This window comes from Cupressus sempervirens, chromosome 7 (assembly GCF_028749045.1).
Source record: "Cupressus sempervirens isolate cs-2001-9-10 chromosome 7, ASM2874904v1, whole genome shotgun sequence".
NCBI classification, from domain to species: domain Eukaryota; kingdom Viridiplantae; phylum Streptophyta; class Pinopsida; order Cupressales; family Cupressaceae; genus Cupressus; species Cupressus sempervirens.
In genome coordinates, this window is record NC_143124.1 from 592761800 (window position 1) to 592779239 (window position 17440).

Genomic DNA, 17440 nt, shown 5'->3' on the forward strand with positions numbered 1-17440 from the left:
TCTGTACAAATCCTTTTACCACTAACCTTGCTTTGAATATTTTCTTACCTCCATCCTCTTCTTTCAACTTGTAAACCCATTTATTCTGTAAAATCCTTTTACCTGCAGGCAACTTGCATAGATCCCATGTCTTATTTTTCAACAAAGGGCCCATTTTTTTTTCATTGTAGACTCCCATTGAATCTTTGTATCCACCTACATAGCTTCATCATAACATTCAGGTTCACCAGTATCAATAAGTAAAATAGAATACAAGGAGAAAATCTTTCTGGAAGTCTACTTAGCCTTTTTGACTGTCTAACATTCACCGGGGTGTGTGGTATTTGTTGTTGTGGTTGTTGTAGATCATGAGGAATTACTGGAACATCAGCTTTTAGAGTATCATCCAACACTATATAATCATCTTCTTTCCTCTCATGTTGTTGCAATATATCTTTGTACAACACTTTCTCATTGAATATGACATCCCTACTTCTTACAATTTTACAATTTTCAAAATCCCAAAGCCTATAACCAAATCTATTAATGCCATATCCAATAGATACACATTTCTTTTACTTAGCTTCCAACTTGGTTCTATTTTCAGAATCTATATGAGAAAATGCTTCACAATCGAAGGTTTTGAGGAAAGAATAATTCACCTTCTTACTAGTCCATGCTTCCTCTGGAATACCACAACCCAAAGGAGTAGAGGAACCTTTATTAATCAAATATAAAACACTATTATCAACCTCTATGCATATGTTTAAGGGTAACCTTGCATGCAACCTCATGCTTCTTGCATGCTCCATTATAGTCTTGTTTATGCGTTCAACCACTCCATTTTCCTATGGAGCCCTTAGAATAATTTTCTGTCTACAAATACCATTAGCAAAGCAATAATCTTCGAATTCATGACTACAATATTCACCACCATTATCAAATCTGAGATATTTTAATTTCTTTCTAGTCTCATTTTCAACCAAGCATTTTCATTTGTTAAAATTTTGAAATAAATCAAATTTCTGTCTAAGGAAATAAACCCATGCTTTTCTAGTTGCATCATTAATAAATGTAGCATAATAATGAGAGCCACCAAGGGAAGATACCTAAGCTGGTCGCCATACATCTGTATGGACAAGCTCTAATTTCTCACTTTTATTTTCCTTCCCAGTCTTCACAAAACTCACTCTCTTTTGTTTTCCATACACACAAGTTTCATAGAAATCCACATTAACACATTTTAGACTTGGTAAAACTTTCTTTGAATAAAGTACTTTCATACCTTTCTCACTCATGTGCCCAAGTCTATTCATTGTGTCATAATCTACAACAACTATTTGTTCTCCTTGCTCAACTGCAACAACTATTCCTAAACATTCATTTTTCTCTAAAACAATCAAAGTAGAAGGAAGAATATGACCTGTACAAAGATATAAGGTGCCTACTTTTACACCTTTTGCTACTACAAGGGAACCTTTTGAAACCTTCCAATTTTTATCATTAAAAGTAACTACACAACCCTCATCATCGAGTTGCCCTACTGAAATTAAATTCCTACTCAGCCTTGGAACATGTCTCACCCCATGTAGTAGCCAATGATTCCTATTCTGCAACTTAATCTTAACTTTTCCCTTTCCAACAATCTGACAGAGTTCATTATCCCCCAAATAAACAAGTCCAAAACTCCCTTGGACATAATTAATAAAATAACCTCTATGAGGTGTAGCATGAAATTAAGCACCATAATCTAAAACCCATGAATCATCAATATTTTCTAAAGAAAGAAGCAAAGCATCCTCTTTAGATTTGTTACTTACCACATTTGCCTCCTTGTTCCCTTCTAGTTTATCTCCTTCATTGTTCTTTCAAGTTCAGTAATCTTTCTTCTTATGCCTTGATTTCCCACAGTACTAAAAATCTCTTGGTCCTCTAGATTGAGACCTCTTCTCCTTTGACTTTCCTCTTGATTTCCCATGATTTTTGGAATTATTTCCTCTCTCAATCATTCTACTTCTTCTTTGTGCATTCAAAGAACTTCTTGATGTAGATCCACCTAAGGTTTTCCTATGAGTTTCCTCACTCAAAATAACACTAATCATATCATCATATTTTAGAGTATCAAATCCAGAAATGGAATTACTTACAGACATTACCAAACCATTTCAGTTTTCAGGCAAAGAACACAAAATAAAGAGAGCCCTAATTTCTTCATCAAAATTGATACCCATAGAAGTTAACTAACTAGTAATGGTAGTAAACTCATTTAAATGATCTGCAACAGATCCACCTTCTGTCATTTTCATATTAAATAAATGCTTCATGCAAAATTCCTTGTTTGAAGTGGAGGGCTTTTCATACATTTTTGCTAGGGTTTGCATCAACTCTTCTATCGTCTTCACTTTTGTAATATTAAATGCTACCGATGGTGCCAGACATAATCAAATTCTTCCAAGTGCCTTTTCGTCTAAAAGATCACATTCGTCATTTGTCATAGATCCCTGATTCTTGGTTTCCCTTTCAACGACTTCCATAAATCCTTCTGATAAAGATAGTCCTCCATTTGCATTTTTCATAATTGAAAATTTTGCCCATTAAACTTGTCAACCCTCAACTTACCCTTGTCTGCCATTACTCCCACTAAATCGTGAGACCTTCTTGCAAAAGATCACTAAAAAAAAGAAATGATGACGGTCTAGCTAAAAAAAATGATGACAACCTAGCTTTGATGCCACTTGTTAGGATTAACCTCAAACATAAATAACAGTTACATGCAAATATAACCAATACTAGAAAATAATAGATCACATAAAAGAGAACACAAGACACCAAGATTTAACGTGGTTCACCCAATCCCTAGGCTACATCCACTAATAGCAAGTCCAATATTATTATTGTCTAGAGATTACAATCTATAATCCCTTACAGCTCAATACTACCGCAAGAAGCTACAATATTACCATTACATTATGAAACCCCTAACCCTAAGCCTTTTTATATAAGCTTTTTTTTGTCACTTACAAAATTAGAAAAAGAATAAGTCCTCCAATAGGAAAAATAGTAGCCAACAACTTTTACAAAATAGGGGCATTTTTGGCTTGTTGCCCTTGAAAACCCCCATAGGGGCATTGCCCCTCGACCCCACCCTGTACTGTGATAGGGAGCGCACTTGGGGCATTGCCCCTTAACCCCATCTTGGGTGCACTACCCCCAAACCCCTATATAAATAATATGGGGAGAAAACCATGCCAAATAAACCTTTGAGTCTAATTAAGCTCCACATCACAACATCTTGTTGGGGCAATCATCATTTCTTCATTTCTTCATCATTTCTACTCTCTTCCACTCTTTGCTTTCATTTCTATTTCATCTCATTTCATCTTTCCTCTTTCTTTGACCTAATTCTTGTGCTTTATCTTTCTTGGTCAAACTTAGTCAAATGGGGAATGTCTTCATTACTTAGTGGTCACTCTTTGGTCTTAATCTCTTATCTATCATGATGAACTTTTCTTTGTTCTGATTTGATCAAATCTAACTTATTTCTGCATCTCCTTTATCTCATTTTGATTTCAATCCTGAGGGGGTAGGAATATTCTATCATTGTTGTAAATTGCTTTCTGCTACAACTATCTATTTTCTCTTGATCTATCTGCTTTCTTTTCTTGACATATTAGTGCTCATCTCAAGTACTGATATTGTCTTTTCTCTCTCTAAATGTTCGATATTGCTGCTAATAGAATGTGGATTCAGGATCTGCTATCTCTTTGTGCTTCGTTCTTCAGAGTTAGATCTCTCTACCATCTTGGCTTCTTCATTCTTTGATGTAAGGTTTTCCCAAACCAGTCACACATTAGTCAAATAGGGACAAATGTAATCACCCAAAAATGGTCATCTATACTATGAGCCCCCTTTCTAGCATTTTTGCATAATTTGTCTAATGCTTATTGATCAAATCTCCAAAAATCTATTTATTTGATTTTATCCTATAGTTTGACCACTTTATCCTAAGTTCATATTTAATTAAAAGAACATGTCCCCATTTTAATTAAATAAAATTCCCCACTCATCTCTTATCCTAAGTTGCACACACAAAAACATCTCCCTTATTTTAGAAATAAAAGAAAATGCATTTTTTTCTACACATGAATGGACAATTTTCTAGGTAGGAGGAATCTTCTATTTTAAAAGTAACTTTAATTCTCCTCCACATATTTGAAACCTTCGCAAAAGTCAACTCTTCATCACGATTGGTGGAGATGCTTGTGCACATGGATCACTCAAGATTCATTCTCCTCCCTTGATTATGCCTCTTTTGCCTCTTAAGCTCTACCGTCTATTTTTCTTTAAAAGGGAGGTCTCTCTCTTCATTCAAGGATCTTAGTCTCTCATGCTATTGTTATGTTGTAGGTTTTGTTGGTGATTTTGGAGACCTGGAGCATTCTTGCATTTTTGCATTTTAGGTTGGCTCTCATTCTACTTACATTATGACATACTTTTAGCTTAGTTTCCTTTATGCTTTAGCTTAGTTCTCTTTGTTATCTTTCGTTTCATTTAGAATAGCTTACATTTGTATTACATTCATTTTAGATTCTTGGATGCTGGCATTCCTGCTATAATCTTTAAATCTCTCATTCTATGGTGCACCTTGCAAGGGTTGCATAGTTTGGTTCATTTTAGAGCCACCATATTATAGCCTTTTCACATCATAGATAAAGAGATATAAGCTGCCTCTTGAGATGCCCTCTTTCATGGGTATTCTCAAGAATAATGGTTTATACAAGTGTGACACTTTTTGTACACATAGGCACAATCGACTCCATGTGAAATAATGATAAAACCATATGCAAGGATTGGATTTCAAAAGTGCAATCAAAAGATCCAAGAATGGATATACAATCAACCAGGCATCTTGTTGGGAGTACATATTCACCTACAAATACAAAAGCCACAAAGTGAAAAAGTAAGATGGATGGAAACATAGAGGACAATCCATTTCAATCATCCAAACACATGCCACAAAATCCTAGCTCAAATCTTGGCAACATGAGAAAAAATGCCCAAAAACCAAACATATCAAAATTTGTTGGAATTGAAAACCCATTCTAAAATGAACTCAAACTCCCCAAAATCCAATAAGAGTCCCATTCTGAGAACACATACAAAATTCAATAGCATAACAACACCAAATGTTGTATTTTAAAATATATAGTCACATAAATAACCATACGTGACCAATTGGGCTACAAAATCATGTGAAAATGAAGGGTTATGCTAGTTCTCAACCTCCAACCATTTAGTAATCAAAGAAGTGTAATAAAATGAATTAAAACATTAAAAATGAGAGAGCTCTACCTCTCAACAAAATCTTGAAATTAGAATGTGCAAGAGAGAAATAGAAAGAGCTTTGAAGACAATGAAAATCTTAGAGAAGATGGAGTACTCCGCTACAAACCCAACAAGTCAAATTCCCACAATAAACAAAACAAGAAATTATCTAAGAGGGTTTTGGAGCAGTTTCTCAAATTCTCAATGTAAGAAGTGAGTGTTTAAACTCACTTTTGCCTAATGATAAAGCACTTTCAATAAAGTGACTTATAAAATAGAATAATAAATAACTTAATAGACTAATTGGCCCCTTTCCTGAATTAAATAAAATAATTCTAGGCATTTGGAATTTAACTATGATAAATTAGCTAATAATTACATATATTAAATACATATAATTAGAATCCCTCTACATTTAATTTAATACTCTTCGTGACAACTAAAAACCCTATATGAACATACATGCTCATGTGTATAATCACATAATGCATTACGAATTCAAAATTACTGCAGTTACTAGGAGGTTAATAATAATAATAATACAGATAAGCCTCCCATACATGGATGACAATTGCTATGTTCTAGTGCCACTATCAAAGATATAGGTACACACTCAGATCTTATAATTAGGGTGAATGTACTTGGTACTCGTTCGATAAAAAAGAAAGCATCAAGTGCATATGTTGAATCTATAAATAGTCAAATCACTAATAGACACATAGTCACATTGAAGGAGATTAAAACACTATGTAGATCTCGCAAGTGACTATGACTTCATTCCCACTTTGATCTAGCATCAACAGACAATAACACATAATAGTGGTGCAATATAGTATAACAACATATAATCACTTGACATAACATTTAAACTCCAACATTTAAATAATTATTTATAGTCATATGAGCATATATCTATTGGAGGTAAAAGACAAATATCCACAACATAAAAGTACACCAATAATGAATCCAATAATATCCATTTGATAAAATATAAACCATAGTCCAAGTTCGTATATAAAATACACCAGGTATCCTCATAAAGCATCGTGTCACATCACTAGCATCATTATACCAATATGATCAAACTAAATTGCAACATGATCTAGCATCTAGTAGCTATGACACTCGTAATGAAAGTAATGTATAGTCATCAAAGCATTTCATCATGCAAATAAACAAGTAATAATCAAAGTATCTCTTAGGACAAAATAATCATGGAACAGAATGCAAACACAAGCCACTACAAATCAAAACTTTAAACCATTCAAATTAATTGTAACCATGTCTATAGGTTAAATGCTAAGGTTATTTGTGATACTAACCCTATTTCAAACTATAATCCCAACAATACCTTAAGCCTACTCAAAACTCCAACCCTAACTCTAAATCTAGCTATAACCATTTTCCTAACCTTAACTGTTAGCATTACTATTCATAACTCTAAACATCACACCCTAATGCCAAACCTATTTTGATCGTTTACCCTATTTGTTGTACTAACCTCAACCCACATTATAAACCTTATGATAATTTGATCTCTAACAATAATCATGACCATATTACTAACCCAAGCTCTAATTGCAATTGTTAACATAATACAACATTTTACCTAACTATCATCCTAACACTAACCTTAACCACAATACTAGCAACAATCCTAATAATAATGTTAAATTTAACCCAAGCCCACTGACCTTTACCATAACCCTACTACTAACCTTAACTGTAATAGTAGAACTAACCATAACAATAATGGTTATGTCATCTATTTAAAAATTAAAAATCATAAAATGTTTACCATATTATGTTACAATTGTTATTAACTTATATACTTATATCAATAATACATCGAAAGTAATCATTCTTAAGACTTCTATTTTTGTGAACCTTAATCTACATAGAAACCTTACAATTTAATGAAAAGAAACACCTCTAGAATGTGTGTACTTCTAAACAATCAAAAGAAATAAAAAATATAATAGAAATAATTATTATATAATTTTATGTACTTTTTAAATAAAGTGTTTATTAAATAATAATTTTTTAATTGATAAATTGTCACTAAAAGAAGGTGGCAACCATATAGATGTAGAATTGTAGAAAGTTAAGACTTTTTGTTCAATATTTTTATGAATTAATAATTAGAATAAAATAATAGATATATTAATATAAGTATGAAACTTCAAACTTTATATAAAAATCATAGCAAAAATAATGAAATAGTTTGGTATTTGGAAGTAATTTAATATATAATGTATCAAAGTTTAAAAATTCAAATCAACTTTCTTTTGTAATATTATATATTTATATTAAATTTTTGTTCCCAAAAAAAATATTTGAACCAAAAAAAAAAAGATTTGAGAGACATTATTTTCCAACAATTAGATTCATGATTTAAGTAAAATTAATATAAGTTAAATTCATATAAAATTATTATAAAAACAAATATATTAATAATATCAATATTCGTTCAAATTTAAACTCATTATTTTTCCACAATCCATTAATTAACAACGTGAAAGCTTCCGAATTTGATAGTATTTTCCTTTAAAAAATTACTATTCCTTATGCTTTCCATAAAAAAATTTAAATATGAGACTCGTTAGTAGCACCACATTCTTTTTCAATGATGACTGGATTTTTAAAAAGTGTAGAGAAGCAAACGACGTAAAAGATGAAGAAACCATGGTTATCCATTTACAAGTTAGATTTGATGCAGTTGCAATTGCTTGCAATGCTAGGCAGGAGGATTCTTAAGTTGGAAGTAAACGGCCTCCGTCATATTGAAGCAACGGTGGTGGGACGACCTCCATACTTGCGTCACGAGACTCACATTCATCCAACAACTGTCATTTCTCATTCCCATAGATCTTGGAGTTTAAGAGGAAAACGGCATTAACTTCATAGTGTATCTCCACGTGTTTCATTCTTGAGATCTGAGGAATATTCTCCTGGCGAGAAGGAGATTTAGGACAGGAATAATGCGTTAAAAATTCCAGCCAGACAATTAAGACCAGTATTACGAGAAAATCGAACGACAATTTGTTTTGATATAATCACAACAGAGACACAGGAAAATCAACGGCTTTTTGGCTTCTTCCTTGCCTTCCAGGCGTGAGAAGCACTGGCCGCCATTGTTATTGTTATTGTTGTCCTAAGTGAGGAGTCAAGACGACCCATTTTGGGTTTTATACCTCAATACGATGTGTGGGTAGTTTGAATCCGATATTATATTTGGGTGGTTTGAATCCAATCGTTTTGTGAGGCCGCGCCCTTTTGGTTGTGGGATAAAGGGTCTCTGTATATTTTTCGACATTGGTAATCCAGAAATGGGGAGGTCAGGAGGAAAGAAGAAGAAAAGTGCAAGCACACGACCAGTTAGGAGGGGAAGCTCGGCGGCAGGCAAGCGAGAGGGTGATGGAACATCAGTTTCTATAAAAAAAGCTCAAGATTTGAAAAACCAGGGCAATGGATATTTTCAGAACAAGAGGTTTGCGGAAGCCATGGAGCTATATGCCAAGGCTCTCAAGCTTGTGCCTTCTGACCACAGCGAGAGTGCTTTTTTGCATAGCAATAGAGCAGTTTGTTTGATGAACATAGAGCCTGTGGACTATGAGGGCGTTGTTGAGGAGTGTAGTTTGGCTTTGGCTACTAGCCCTCATTATAAAAAGGCTCGTTTGAGAAGGGCCAAGGCCTATGAAGGTTTGGGGAAGGTAGATATGGCTTTGCAGGATGTGGAAGCTATTCTCCAGGCAGAACCCAATGATATGGATGCTCTGGACATCGCCCAGAGGCTGACAACAAGGGTTAAAGAAGGGGAGGGAAAAAGAGAAGAAGACAAAGATGAAGAGGCAGCAGCATCGGAGGAGGTTGAAAGTAGAGCAGTGAAGTTGATATATCAAGATGATATCAGGCTTGCACAGATGCCATTAAATTGCAGGCTTTCGGAGTTGAGAGAAATAGTGAGAGAGAGGTACCCAAATTCTAGGGCCGTTCTAATCAAATACAAGGATTCAGAGGGTGATCTTGTCACTATTACAAGTACCCAAGAACTTAGATTGGCTGAAAAGGTTGGGGATTCATCTGAATACTTGAGGTTGTATGTGGTTGAGGTTGACCCAATTCAGGAGCCCCTGTTTGAGGACGCGAACTATTGCAAAGGAGATAGGGTGAAGATGAACGGGCATGGAATTAAAGGGAGCATTTCAAGCAGTGAAGTGGAATTGGATAAGTGGATTCATGAATTTGCGCAGTTGTTTAGGACACATCTGGGTATAGACCCAGAAGCACATATCGATTTGCAAATAATGGGCATGGAATTCTGTTCAGAGGCTTTGGGAGAGACGGCAACAAGTGAAGATGCGCTACGTTTGTTTGCGATGGCGGCAAGCAAATTTCAGGAGATTGCAGCTGTGTCCTTGTTTAATTGGGGTAATGTCCACATGTGCACGGCAACGAAGAAGATTCATCTGGAAGAAAATTCTTCGAAGGAAGAGGTAATGACTCAACTGCAAGCTGCGTATGATTGGGCCCAGGGGGAATATACTAAAGCAGGACAGAAATATGAGGAAGCTTTGAAGATAAAGCCAGACTTCTATGAAGGCCTCCTTGCACTGGCGCGACAGCATTACGAGAGTGCCAGACTCGGTTGCTCCCTGGCTCTTGCTACTAATATTGAGTTAGAGGAGTGGGACGCTTCAGAAACACTACATCTTTTCAGTATCGCAGAGGAGAATATGCAGACGGGCATTGAAATGTGGGAGAGATCGGAAGAGCAGCATCTGCAGGCCTTAAAGAATCCTCTTCCAAGCATAGAATTTTCAAAAAAAGTTAGCTACTCTAATGGCTTCAAGGAGGAGGTGCTGTCTGCTGATGATGCTGCAGAAAGCGCTACTGAAATGAGGTCTGAGATCAATCGATTCTGGGGGAACATGCTTTTTGATCATTCGGATGTTGAGTTCAAACTGGGATTGCCGATGTGGGAAGAACATTTGGAAGCTGCCGTCGAGAAGTTTAGGTATGCGGGAACATCTCCAACAGACATTGCTGTACTGCTGAAGAACCATTCATCCAATGCAATCAATCAAGAAGGTAATGAAATAAACTTCATTGAAAACTTAATCCGTTAAAAAAGCAAATTTGAAATTTGAAACAGTTCTCGCCATTGAGAAGTCATCTTCAATTTCACTGAGGACCTTAATTTTTTTTTAATGGTTTTTTAGTGGACAGTTTTTGAGATACTACAGACGTGCTACAAGATTTATTCATGAATTGATGAAAAATATTTTACAGGGTTAGGTTTCAAGATCGATGAGATAGTCCGTGCATGGAACGAGATGTGCGAGGCCAAAAGGTTGCTTAATAAGAAGACTTCATTTAGAATAGAGCCTCTGTTCTGGAGAAAGGTACCGAGATTGCATCAAATACTGGAACACGTACCGTCTATGTGGCATGAAATGGGTTGATATCAATACCCATGTCATTCATTGTAAATGGTTTTAATTGATTTCAGGCTATTTATGTGTCTCCGTTAGGTCAACGAGTTGTGAAGTTGTATGCAAGATATATCTATTGTTTAGCCTGGTTTGAGTAGATTCACTTGGCTTTGTGGAAATTTGAATTATTGAAGTGGGCGAGAATCGAAAATGCGTCTCTATAGTAAGCCAAAATGTTATACCCTCCTTCCTCTCCATTTTTTGTTGAATTTGGGATATGCAACATGTAATGATCCCTTACACTTATCATAAAGAATGCTCAAACATGTCTTGTAATTTTAGATGCAAAAGCTATTTTTTTCAGTCACGGTCCCTTACAGTGGAGTGATCTTTTCAATCATTGTTAATGTAGATGCAAAAGCAATTTCTTTTCAGCAATGAAATATTTTTTGTTCCAATGAGGTTGTCGTCTTTTCGTCAGATTTCTGTTCACATTGGAGAATGGGCTTCTGAGCCATAACCCAAGTTTAGCTATAAAATTCACTAGAGCTGCTAGCAACGGAGTATGCATGAATTTTTACAGTTAACTAAATTTTAATATTTGTTATGTACATATTTAGGTGAGGAAACTTTCAAATTTGAATATGGTGATAAAAATTATCTTATGATATGCTGAACCCAGTTGAATATTTCAAAACATTCAACTGGATTCATCATTGAAAATATATGATTTCAATGAACGACTAACGAGGATGAGTACAATTTGATAATATATAAATTTATTTTGAATAGCAGAACGTAAAACACCAGTTGGATGATGCAATAACCGATAAATCAGATGTGTTGGTGCCAAGAAGTTATATTAGCAGCCAATAAATAATCAATAAACGTTCAAAAGAATTTGAAATTTGTTTTTCCTTGAAATTTTCATGTGATAGAAAGGTCTCTTCCATTTATACGGATAAAATAATTCATAGACATTGTTTATTAATGAAAATATATGATTTCGATGAACACTGACAAAGATGAGTACAATTTGACAATAAAATTTTATTTGGCGTGACAGAATTTAAAACATCAGATGGATGATGAAATATCAGATAAATGAGATGTTTTGTGCCATGAAGATATATTGGCAGCCGATTTATAATTGACATTGGATCAAAAGAATTTGAAGATTGTTTTTCCTTGAAATTTTCATGTGATAGTAAGGTCTCTTCCATTTACACATGTAGAAGGCACCATTATAATCAAAACAGAAGAAGAATGGTAAAAAAAATGCACATCTTATTGCGGTGGAGGAACATTTAAGAAAAGCATAGAATCCGATCCCCTCAACTAAAATATTTGAAGACAGTGAATTGGTATTATACAGGATTAGAGAGCAACGCAAACATACCCAATCAAGGGACAAAAACAATTAATTACAGTTTTTGCCTTTGACCTGTCGAGAGCCTATAGGGAGATCAGTAAAGTCATTACAACATCTTTTAAACATGAGAATCACTTACGGCCATCATTGCTTCATTGATGTTTGAGGGGATCTCAAATGTCTCAGTATCTTTTACATAAAATCATATACATCTAAACTTCAGTGCCCAAAAGAAGAATCTTTCCCCAGGAAAGAATTTGTAGGTTCCCTACCTATATTTGAGGTTTGTATTGTCAATTGAGTTAATCTTGTGGTGTTGTAGTCAGAATGCTTCAAGCCTGGGAATCAGCCTCGATGATTTCAACCACTTTCTCCTACTTGTGCAGAACAATCTTAAGTGTCTACAGTTTCCCGACATAATTTTCTGGTAAAAAAGATAAAATATGTGTAGAAGAAAAAGCATATCGAAAAATCTATCATTGACAAGTTCTTGGATCAGCTTCATGGTGCATCAGATGACATCAAATCCTGATACTGTATTAGGGGAAAAAGATGACTAATTTATCTGTATGAGGGGAAAAAGATAACTATTTTATCTGCAGAGGAGAAAAGGATAACTAATTTATCTGTATGTTTTTCTGGATTAAACTGTGTAACAATTTTTCTCATAAAAAATGTTTCAGTTAAATCTAGAAAAGTTGAAAACATTAAACAATTGGACTGTAGAGATTTAATGTCTTTGAATGATGACAATATTTTTTCATAGGGTTATTCCATAAAAGCTATCTACAACGCTATGGAATATTTAATATTTCTGTAATTGATTGATGAGAAAAATTGTTACACAGGTTACTCCAGAAGAATGACCTTCAATATTACAGATTGAAAATTTAATGTCTTTGAACTACATTCATCTCCGAAACATAATCAGTGTAACACCAACACTGGGGTACGTCAGGATGAGTTTCTGGGATGGGGGACAATGGGCCTCAATTTTGGGACGCTGGGGGGACGGCGGCAAGGGGACGGCCAGGCAAGGAGGGGTTTTGTATACTATACATATAAAACTTGAAATGCTAGTTATGAAATGATGTTTCGGTATAACATACCAAACTAAAATACTCAAACATAGCAAAATTGCAACATGATCTAGAACCATTGAATATGCAACACAGTAAAATTGGGCGGCGGCGTGGTTGCGGAATGGCGGAGGTGGGGGTACTTGGAGTACCCGGTGCTGGGATATCTCAGAGAAGGGTACTTCGAGGTTTGGGAGGAGATGCGAGTCCCTGTATTTCACCAACATAATCCTTCTCTGACTGGATTTCAATGGCTTTGTCTACCAATGATCATGATATGTTGTACTTAATGACAATTTGGAGGGTGCATAGATTTTCAATCGTACTTTCCTTGCAAGTTAGTCGGCTTTGAAAAGAGTTTTACTTGAATATTTTCAACTTTTGCTTGCAATTATTTAGACTTGAGATAGATTCAATTGAGAGTTGGATTTTTATTTTTAATCATATGCAATCACCTAAAGGCATGAACTGAGCCATTAACATATTGGACACGTGTATTATTATAATTTTGCATTATTGGGTGCACTAGGCCCAATTTTGTTTAAGACTACTAAAACCAACTCTTTGACCACTTAGAAGCAATCGACAACATGACTGATCACATTTTTTTTATAGATTGAGTATCCCTAGAAAACATGCATCTTGGAATGGCTTTGGGTTACTGCCTTGATGTTTTGATTGTGCATCATCCACTGAGACTCAATGTCATGTGATAGAAATGATCATAGATACTTGTGTATCCCATGGATGCATCTCCCTCATTTTTAGATCCTGTTGTTGGGTCAGAAATTTTCCCCAACCATCCCTGATTTGCATTCATTTTTGAAAATATCGCTTGGGCATATTTTTCTTTTAGGGGATGTTTTGGTCATTATCGGGATGGCTATGGTTCAGCCAAAAATAATCTATTTAAAAGAAGAAAAACACAACACTGAAACAAAAGGACTTGTCAATAGCTTTGTTTAAATGCTATAGTCCAAGGATGAAACAATAGTCTCACCTTACTAGTCGCCAGCTTAGTTACCCAGTTCTCCCCCCAACCCTTCGAACCAAACGAATTTCAAACCAGTTATTGGTTCTGGTTTCGGTTCCCTTTTGGGTTCCACTTGGGTTGGAACCCAAGCAAGTTGGTTCCTCTAGGCCAAACCTATGTAGAACCATGGTCAAGCCAGGGCAGACCCAAGCAGGCCGAGTGCGAACCAAGTACAATTCCATTGAGATACATTCTATAATTTAATGCAAAATATGATTATTACAAAATTTTAATAAAGATCTTTAACATTACAAAACATTATTTGCTTAAGTTCAGATATTTATCACATCAAATAAAACTAGCACTTGATATATCTTCCGTGAAATTTTTATGTCCAAGTGCTGATAATGACCCCTGTCCGATTAATTGGAAACTTTATATCGAGATAAATGATATTTTAAACATGAAACAACATCTTCAATAAGTGAAGGGAGTTGTAAACTACTTGTATAACATTTTTCAAGTAGGATGTTAATTAAAAACTAACAAGCTCTCTCCACAATGAAAAAGTAACAAGGATTCAACAACTTAAAAAGCAGAAAGTCATTAGTGCAGCTGATCCCATTGACATTGGCACTATTTGTGAATCAACTAATGCCTTTGATGATGAGAAGAAGATGAAGATTTAGATAATCCATTAGATGATTAAAACTTGTATAAAGTTTTAATTGTTGAAAGACAAAACAATGATATTTGGACTCGATATTATTTTAATATTTTGGTGTTGATAATAGATATGATGTTATGATTACAAGTTTATAGTGTTTTTGTTGTTATTATGATACTATGTGACATTCTCATCTTAATTCATTCTTCTTGGCTTACATGTTTTTGTACTAAAGAACCCAAACAAACCTAAATCACATTTCAAAATTTTGTTGCACTAGCAAATCGGTTCTTCAAACCTGAACTTGAACCCGAACTTGGATTGGTAACTTAGGTCGCTAGTAAGATGATGATACTTTTGCCATCAACAAGTCCAATACCCCTTATTTTGGCAACTACATGCCATACCAACAATTCTTTGTAAGCTTTTTTAAAACCTAATAATTGTCAATCAGCACGGCACAATTCTCATCTCACATAAATCTTGCTAGAGAGCACTGGCTACTTCAGCCATGTAGTGCCTCTCCCATTTGACTTTTGTAAGTCATTCCAATAGATGCAACTTTGTTGATCTCTCCTTGGGAAGGGATCATGATATGAGGGTTAGGTATTATACTTGATTTCAGTATCATAGATGTTAGACTACTATGCTGCTCAGTTGATCATATTGCACAATGATGCCATTTTGAGATGGCAGTGTGTTTTATGATGATATCTGGTTATCCGGTTTTTGGATATATCTTTGATTATGTTATGTGATGGATTTAATGCTATGGTTATTTACTTCATTCTGGCTTCATTATGCTATATGCAAACGTGAGTGATGTAAATGGATTATTTTGTGTATTTGAATAAATGGTTCAATTAAGTATTTAATGCATTTATTGCTTTGGCTATGTTATTATATGCAATTGCACTTGATCATGTATTTTAGTGTGCAGGATTTATATCTATGGTAGTGGCACATGGAGTTAGTGGTTCAACCATTCATATTTTACCAATGTCATCCCTGTATGGTCGACGCATCCTAATTTTAATTGTTTAATTAATCCTTTCAGTGATTATTAAATCCAAATTCATTTGCATTATGTGATAGACCTGTGAGCGTGTCTGTGCATTTAGAGGTTCGCATTATATTGAAGGTTGTTAAGGAAATTCTGTGTTTTTGGGGTTTTCGGGCTTTTAATTTTATTGAATTTAATTTTTGGCAACTTTGCCATAGATGAATTCCTATTTCTAGGAAAAGCCTGTTTTTGTTTGGGTCGATTCGAGGTTGAACTAGGTTGGCTAGTTATTTGCCCTAATCGATTATTCACTCGAAAAGTGAATGAGTATTGAAAAAGGAATTTAATTCCTTACTTCTCACTTTTGAATTAAAAAGTTTGAGAGTAAAACCCAAAATCTTCTTCATGAGGATTTACTGTTCTGTTTGTTGTTGGAGCTACGGACATGAGATCGTTGTGAGGCTGATCTCATTAGATCTAGCTCAGGGAGACCTTGGATTGCCGCGATTTTTGGCTACTTATGCGGGATTTTTATTTTATGGTTCAAATTCCCGTTTTGCCCCTTTTGGCTGTGAAGTAGGGCTCCCTTGTTTTATTATTTTGGCTCCGTTTCTGCTTCTGTTTTTGGTAGACGTTTGTTAGGACTTAGGAGGCTGAGAACTAGTGTTCCCCTCCGTTTTTGTATGCTAGCTCTACCCGGTTGGGCGGGTATGAGCATTTCCTTGTTTTTTAGGTTGAGGGTTTGGGGTTTTGCAACGTTATGCTGGCCGTTTTTGCATATGGACTCCAAACCTAGATTTTATTTGATATTTGTGGTTTTTGTGCCCTCAGACGAAATGGGTTTTAATTTCAAATTTTTTGAGTTTTGAGGTTTTTCGGTTCGGTTTGCATGCTACCCAGTTTTCTCGAATTTTCTTGGCATGATGTTGGTCGTGGACTTGGATTATCCGTAAGATGTCAGTTAGACCATTATTGCACTTTTTATGTTGCATTGGGATGAATGCCACATTCGTACTCCCGACTTTGTGTTCAGTTGGGTGATTTTATACATGGTGCTATTGTTTGTTTTGAACTCTTGTTATTGTTTCATGGACACTAGGATTCGTATAGTCCATACTCTCGGATTGAGACCGGTTGAGTGAGTTCAAGATGTTTGGTCTTGCTGCATCATTGGGATTCGTGTAGAATTCATACTCTTGGATGGAGGCCGGTTGAGTGAGTTCATGATGTTTGGTCTTGCTACATCATTGAGAGTTGTGTAGAATCCATACTCCCAGATTGAGTGAGCTCATGATGTATTATTTTATTGTTTATTGGGATTCGTGTAGAATCCGTCCTCCCAAGCTTGTTTTCGGTTGAGTGATATTTTGCTTGTGTTCTCATCCAGTCCTTGTGTTATGATCTTCATGATGGTGGTGCGCCACACATGAGCATGTGCACATGCATTTGTCGGGTGACTTATGAGGCCTGATCTTTAGTCGTACTTCCAGGAGTTATGATCATTGGGGTTGGGTTGGGAATATGCATGCTTACAAGAAGTCATCGTTGGATGAGCATGGGTAGGGTAGGGTAGCATATGGAGGGGGATTCTATCTTGCAGCTTGGCG

The 17440-nt window shown here is 35.3% G+C and overlaps 1 protein-coding gene across 2 annotated transcripts; it reads left to right on the plus strand.

Moving 5' to 3' along the window:
• Positions 1–8202: 8202 nt before the first annotated feature.
• LOC149548138 (protein CLMP1-like) lies at positions 8203–11197 on the plus strand. Of its 2 annotated transcripts, XM_089792161.1 has the most exons (3): positions 8203–10395; positions 10597–10709; positions 10839–11197. In XM_089792161.1, the coding sequence occupies exons 1-3, from the start codon at positions 8634–8636 to the stop codon at positions 10851–10853; spliced, it is 1890 nt and encodes a 629-aa protein (XP_089648287.1). In that variant the 5' UTR covers positions 8203–8633; the 3' UTR covers positions 10854–11197. The 2 variants fall into 2 exon arrangements, with proteins under 2 accessions (XP_089648287.1, XP_089648286.1); XM_089792160.1 differs by having other exon boundaries at positions 10597–10918.
• Positions 11198–17440: the final 6243 nt, after the last annotated feature.